Source organism: Populus nigra, chromosome 8 (genome assembly GCF_951802175.1).
Source record: "Populus nigra chromosome 8, ddPopNigr1.1, whole genome shotgun sequence".
Classification (NCBI taxonomy): Eukaryota; Viridiplantae; Streptophyta; class Magnoliopsida; order Malpighiales; family Salicaceae; genus Populus; species Populus nigra.
The window spans coordinates 19,777,651-19,784,974 of NC_084859.1; the positions used below are offsets into that span (position 1 = coordinate 19,777,651).

Here is a 7,324-nt window from a genome sequence, read left to right on the forward strand (position 1 = left end):
CTTTACGGTGGACTTGCTTTAGCTGATACAAGACGTCTATTATATGATTTGGAAAAAGCCAAATGACTGTTTTGAACAAGTTTGGGAGTACGGTACAAACTATGTTTTTAAAAAAATTAATTTTTTTTTTATTAAAATTTAATATGTTTTGTACGTTTTGAATTGTTTTAATGTGCTGATGTAAAAAATAATTTTTTTAAAATAAAAAAAGATTATTGACATGTATTTCGACACAAAACATTATTTAAAAAGCAACCGCTACCACACTACCAAGCACCCTCTTAATCAAGCAAATCTTAATATGGTGTCATACAGATTTAGTGGTTGTGGTATATAGTATTTTTTTAATTTAAAAATATATTAAAATATTTTTTTTTAATTTTTAATATTAATGCATCACAATCATAAAAAAAAACATTAAAAAACATAAATTAAATATTTTTTAAAACCAAATACACTCAAATGCAAAACAAACAATCTTCTTATTTCTTATATGTCTAGTCTACTAGTGCTTAATAAGATCTGAATCTTGCCCAAAAATGATTTGAAAGTAACTTTTTTTTTTATTTCCCAGTTATTTTTAGGTTACTTTCTTAATTAGCTTTCAAAATTTTATTTGGATTGAGTCTTATTAGGTAAATTAACATTATTAATATTTAAACAATCTTATATGTTATTTTTAAAAAATAGATAATATTATTAATATTTAAAATTTATTAAATCAAAATTTTATTTATAGCTTAATTATCTATAATTTTAAAAATTGAAAACTTTTATTTTCTTTCCTTTCATTATATATTATGTGATTAGCTAATTAATGAATCAGCATTTAGAATCTAAGTTCAGTCAACAAGACATTTGGTGAAGAAAATGGCAAGCAGCAACAATGTTGTCCGGCAACTCTAACTTAGAATAAAATTTAAATTGAAATTAAAATTCAAAACATAACTGTTTTCATGTTACTTTTCAAATCATGTGCACAACAGGATTGAGAGTAAAGAAAGGAGGAAAAGTAGATAATTAATGATATTATTATCTAATCAATTTCTACTTTTTAAATTTATAATGAACATTAAAAAATAGCAATATGTTTCAAAAACATTTAATGTGTATAATATTACTATATAAAATAAAACTTATTCATTGTATGCAATCAATATCATTGATTTTCAATTAAATATTTGATTTTTTTTTAACATAATCCAACACTTAATAAAGTATAATAATATATCTTGATAGATGTCCCTAGTATACTCGTTAGCCATTTTCTATTTTATTTGGCATGTTTATGATATTATTATTATTATTATTATTAAAAGAAGAAGAAGAAGGATCACACAGCAACAAAGAAGATCCAATCAACGTAGTCTTATTACAATTTCAAGTGGACAAGATTAATTATTTTTTTTCCAGATCTGAAGCACATCATTGTCCACTGATCAAGATCCCACTCACAAACAAACACAAACACGAAACACAGACAATGCATTCAAGCACTACTGTCTACAAACCAGTCTTGAACTTCAAATCAGAACCAGCCAGCTTTTGTTCCATGATTTTGTTCAATCGATCCACCATCTCAGGGGTTAGGTAATTGGTCCAATCCCCCACTTCACCTCTTCTAAAGAGAATCTTGTTCTCAAGGTTTCCGAGAGACCTACCAGTCTTGTTGATCTCTTTGTCCTTCAAATTGCTGAAGCTACACAACTTTGATATTCCTTCTACAACCCCATCTGCCTCTTCTTCCAAGGAAAAAGGACAGCCCAGGAACTCAGCTAACCTTTTCATCTGAGAATTAATGTCTTCTTTCATGTCCTCATACGTGAGAAACAGAACCTCCTCTGGTCTCTCTAAGCTCTCTCTCCAGTACCCTAATACATGGTCAAAAAAGGGACCGAATCCTCCAAGTCCATTGCAAAAACTATCGAAAGCCTCCTCCAAAAGAAGTGGTCCAAGTCTCTCAGGTCTTGCTTCTGAGAGGAAATGCCACGAGGAGATAAAGTTGTCAAATGGATTCCTGCAAAGATAAACAATTCGACAGCCTGAGTTCTTGATGGAATCCGGTAATGATGGATATGGCACATGAGTAGCAAACATTCTAGGGGATTGAAAGGTTGACAGGTCAGGAATTTGGTTATTTGCGTAAAGCCTAAACTCAAAGAAAGGTACAAGATCATGAGGGTTGACAGAGTTCAAGGGGCTACACGAGGGTGTATATTTTGCACGATTCATAATGGAAAATGCCAAGGCTTTCAACCATGTTGTGCCTGATTTAGGCATGGTGACTAGTATAGTATCTGTTTTCTGTGCTACGAAGTGCTTTTGAAATGCAATCACAGCAGGAATCTGCTTTTCAGGACACCAAAAGCCTTGGTATCGATACACATAACCTGATCGCAATGACTTTTCTTTGGGAAGGGATGGCAGGAGGTCAGCAATCTCATCGGTTTCTGCAAGATTGTTGTTTTCGGTGATCATTTGGGTGTCTTCCATGATGTGCACCGTGTACTAAATTAGCTATCCCTAACAGCTTGTCTTTCTTTTGCCGCATTGCTCTCTATTTATAATGACATGGATTAATGTACTGGGATCCCCCACGGTTTTTTTAAGCGACAAGATCCCTTTTTTCAATGTTAATTTGCACAGAAATATTAAGTTTTATCCTTGATCTTTCTATTTTTGTTTTAAAAACAACCTAAAATTCTTTTTTTGTTGTTGTTGTTGTAAAACTGTTATTTAATTCAATTTCAAAATAATTAACGATGCATCGGTTGCGCGAGAACATGCAAGCCAAACACAAATAATTATAGATTCCCGGCCCGAGATCGTCTGACAGCCATTTGCTTTGTGATTTTTGGGAGTCGGGAAAAAATTAATTTGATGCGATGATAAAATTTTTGTTTTTATACAATGAGTGAAATGGCACATCCAAGTTCCAATCATCTAACAGATGGTAAGGTCATAAGTGCATGCAGAATACTTCATTTTCTGCCAGCTTCAAGTTGACCACTGGGCACTTAAACATGAAAAGAACTTTTCTATCAATCCTTTTGTAATTCAAAGAAAATGATGTAATTAACTATAAGATCAATGCAATGAAGAACTTGATGCAAGAATATTTGAAATCCTATTGGGGATTTAGACTCATGCTGCTCAAAATCTGCTAAATATACGGTTTATTTTTTAGATGATATTTTGCATGGTATGCTTATAAACATGTAAAATATCACTTTCCATATATTTAAAGATTTTTATATGTTAAAGTAAATTTTTATCTTATAAAAAAATTAATGATATTTTAAATAGAGACGTTCTAAAAATATATATGCAGTACATGATAAAGATTATAAACTTGAAACTTGAAGAATTTACAGGGCATTTATAACTCATGAGTCTTTATTTTTTATTCTGATAATATTATTAAAAGATAAATATCTTTTACATAAATTTTAAAGAAATGAAAATATAATAAATACCTAAAATTACAGAGAAAACAGAATTTAAAATATATTAGCCTTGGTAGCTACAGGTCTGAGTTTTTCCTGGGCTGATTAATTCATCACGTGTTAATTTATGCAAATGCAATCCAGTGGTTTTTGTAATGCATTCCTTAATTTGACATAATTTTTGGCTCAGGAATCAGAATAATTATTGGTTGATGTCGGCAACTGGAGTTTACTAATGTTAAGGCCCAGCTAAGCGTCGATTAATCACATAATTAATCCTAACGTGTTTAGGTTAATAAAAAAATTGGATGCCACTATGTATACGAATATTTAAGGTTCATAAACAATGGTATTAATTCTGGGCCATGATTTGCTGAATATCTTGTAAAGTGCGCTGTCTTTATATGGAGTAGTAGAAGGAAGCGTGGCCAGATTGTTCAACGATCGTTTCTCATTCTGGACCATATTTTTTTCACATTTTAGAATATTGTTTTTTAAAATGTTTTAAATTAATATTTTTACTAATTGAATATCACGTTGAATATATTTTTTCTGTCTTATTTTTCAACTTTATTGGGGGGAATTGAAGTAAAGATAAATTTCCTAAGAACTTTCTTGTGAGATAAAAAAATCTTACTTTAGCGTGGACTTGCTTAGCTGATACAAGACGACTATTATATATGATTCGAAAAGTCAAATGAGTGTTTTTAAAAAGTAAACCTAAATTTTGATTCAATTATTGAATCAAGCAATCTGAAATCTTGATATGACGCTATACAGATTTAGCTAGTTTTGTGGTATATAGTATTTTTTTTATTTAAAAATATATTAAAATATTTTTCTTATTTTTAATATTAGTACATCACAATTAAAAAGTAATTTCTTATATATCCAGTCTACTAGTGCTCAATAAGATCAGGGTTGTGCTCGAATTAGATTTAAAAGTAATTTTTTCTTTATTTCATAGTTATTTTTAGGTTCCTTTCTCAATTAGGTTCAAAAACTTTATTTGATTTGAGTTTTATTAATTAAACTAACATTAGTAATATTTAAACAGTTTTATAAGTTATTTTTTCAAAATAGATAATATTATTAATATTTAAAATTTATTAAATCAAAATTTTCTTTATAGTTTATCTATTATTATTATTATTATTTTCTTTTCATTATACATTATGTGATTAGCTAATTACTGAATCAGCATTTAGAATCTAAGTTCAGGCAACAAGACATTTGGTGAAGAAATTGGCAAGCAGCAACAATGTGGTATAGCAACTCAAATCTAGAATACAATTTAAAACGTAATTGTTTTCAACATGATTGAGAGTTAAAAAAAAAGGATGAAAAGTAGATAATTAGTGACATTATTGTGAAATAAATTTCGACTTTTCTTTTTTTTTTAATCACAAAATTTATGATGAACAATTTAAAATAGCAAAATGTTGACTTATATATATAATATTCCTACATAAAAATAAGACTTATTTAATGTATGTAATCAATATAATTGATTTTCAATTAAATATTTTATTTTTATCTATTCTTTAACACAATCCAATACCTTATAAAGTATAATAAATATATCTAGGTAGTGCTTAAGAGATATCCTAAGTATAATAAATATATCTATAATAAATATATGATATTATAGAAAAAGAAAAAAGAAGGATCACGCAGGAACAAAGAAAGATACAGATACAATAAACGTACTCTTCTTACAATTTCAAGTGGACAAGATTGATTATTTTTTTTCCAGATCGGAAGCACATCATTGTCCACTGATCAAGATCCCACTCACAAACAAACACAAACACGAAACACAGATAATGCATTCAAGTACTACTGTCTACAAATTAACCAGTCTTAAACTTCAAACCAGAACCAGCCAGCTTTTGTTCCGTGATTTTGTTCAAACGATCCACCATCTCAGGAGTAAGGTAATTGACCCAATCCCTCACTTCACCTCTTCTAAAGAGAGTCTTGTTCTCAAAGTCTGGATGAAACCTACCAGTCTTGTTGATCTCTTTGTCCTTCAAATTGCTGAAGCTACACAACTTTGATATTCCTTCCACAACCCCATCTGCCTCTTCTTCCAAGGAAAAAGGACAGCCCAGGAACTCAGCTAACCTTTTCATCTGAGAACTAATGTCTTCTTTCATGTCCTCATACGTGAGAAACAGAACCTCCTCTGGTCTCTCTAAGCTCTCTCTCCAATACCCTAATACATGGTCAAAAAAGGGACCGAATCCTCCAAGTCCATTGCAAAAACTATCGAAAGCCTCCTCCAAAAGAAGTGGTCCAAGTCTCTCAGGTCTTGCTTTGGAGGCGAAATGCCACAAGGAGATAAAGTTGTCAAATGGATTCCTGCAAAGATAAACAATTCGACAGCCGGAGTTCTTGATGGAATCCGGTAATGATGGATATGGCACATGAGTAGCAAACATTCTAGGGGATTGAAAGGTTGACAGGTCAGGAAGTTGGTTATTTGCGTAAAGCCCAAACTCAAAGAAAGGTACAAGATCATGAGGGTTGACAGAGTTCAAGGGGCTACACGAGGGTGTATATTTTGCACGATTCATAATGGAAAATGCCAAGGCTTTCAACCATGTTGTGCCTGATTTAGGCATCGTGACTAGTATAGTATCTGTTTTCTGTGCTATGAAGTGCTTTTGAAATGCAATCACAGCAGGAATCTGCTTTTCAGGACACCAAAAGCCTTGGTATCGATACACATAACCTGATCGCCATGACTTTTCTTTGGGAAGGGATGGCAGGAGGTCAGCAATCTCATCGGTTTCTGCAAGACTATTGTTGTTTCCGGTGATCATTTGGGTGTCTTCCATGATGTGCACCCTCACTAAATTAGTTATCCCTAACAACTTGTCTTTCTTTTCTGCATGCCTCTCTATTTATAATGACATGGATTAATGTACCTGCGATCTCCCACGTTTGTACTTTTATATGTTGATATGCTTTTATATGTTTTGTAGAAACCAGATCAAAGGAATAACAATCTTAAAACAATTTATTGTGCTTGATATATGTGCGTGTATGATCGGGATAATAAATAATGGTGAAAGAATATTTGTTAAGTGCTTTTATAAAAGTTATAATAAAGTACGAGATTGGTTTTAACGATATGTTTGACTATTTTTTCAGAAATATCAAGTTATAATAGGAACAAAAGTTGATCTAATTTCCCTTTTTAGAAATCAAATCATCTTTGAGTCGCCAGGTTTCGAAGCATCGCGACCAAATCAGATTCATTAGTGTAATTTATTTTTAATTTGATATTAAATGTGCCAACTTGCCATGCTTTTAAATAAATTCCCGAGCAAATTTATGTCTTAAACAAGACTCGGCTTTTTTAAAATAATTTTAAGGATATCTCATAAATCAATTTAATATATTGAAAACATAAATTTAATATGTAGATGTTAATGTTAAAATTCGAATTCAAGAAGTCCAATAAAAAGAACTGGAATTTTAAATATGAAGATTTTATAGCTAATTAATCTTAGAAAACAATATTATAGGCATAGCTAAATTACAAAAACACTTTAGGCGGCGGCACATTTGTGGATGAAAACATGACGTGAATGCTTTATTTGAATTTGGACTCGTACACACACACACCACAGATCAATTGATCATGTGTAAAACGAGTTAACTGTATAATTAATTCACTTCTTGTCTTTTCTTTAGTTTTGTAATGAGCAAAGCCCTCAGTCCTGACAGTCCGATGGGAACAGGTAACCAGAATCCAATTTCTAAATTTTCAATCCCTTTAGTTTTGAAAATTCAATTTTCTTTCGTAACTTTATTTTCGATCCTAATTTAAGAGAAAAAAGAGATAGTTACCGGATTTGATTCAAGAG

General features: G+C 31.0%; 2 protein-coding genes across 2 annotated transcripts; both read right to left on the minus strand.

Moving 5' to 3' along the window:
• Positions 1 to 1,336: 1,336 nt before the first annotated feature.
• Positions 1,337 to 2,548, minus strand: LOC133701200 (cytosolic sulfotransferase 15-like). Its single transcript, XM_062125033.1, has one exon. It carries the CDS (start codon positions 2,491 to 2,493, stop codon positions 1,504 to 1,506), a length of 990 nt encoding a protein of 329 aa, XP_061981017.1. The 5' UTR covers positions 2,494 to 2,548; the 3' UTR covers positions 1,337 to 1,503.
• A 2,574-nt stretch (positions 2,549 to 5,122) lies between these two features.
• Positions 5,123 to 6,426, minus strand: LOC133700838 (cytosolic sulfotransferase 15-like). Its single transcript, XM_062124531.1, has one exon. It carries the CDS (start codon positions 6,287 to 6,289, stop codon positions 5,300 to 5,302), a length of 990 nt encoding a protein of 329 aa, XP_061980515.1. The 5' UTR covers positions 6,290 to 6,426; the 3' UTR covers positions 5,123 to 5,299.
• Between the last annotated feature and the right edge of the window lie 898 nt (positions 6,427 to 7,324).

What these genes read in the sequence shown, in the direction of transcription:
- LOC133701200 (XM_062125033.1), bottom strand. Translation starts at nt 2,493, where the DNA reads ATGGAAGACACCCAAATGATCACCGAAAACAACAATCTTGCAGAAACC.
- LOC133700838 (XM_062124531.1), bottom strand. Translation starts at nt 6,289, where the DNA reads ATGGAAGACACCCAAATGATCACCGGAAACAACAATAGTCTTGCAGAA.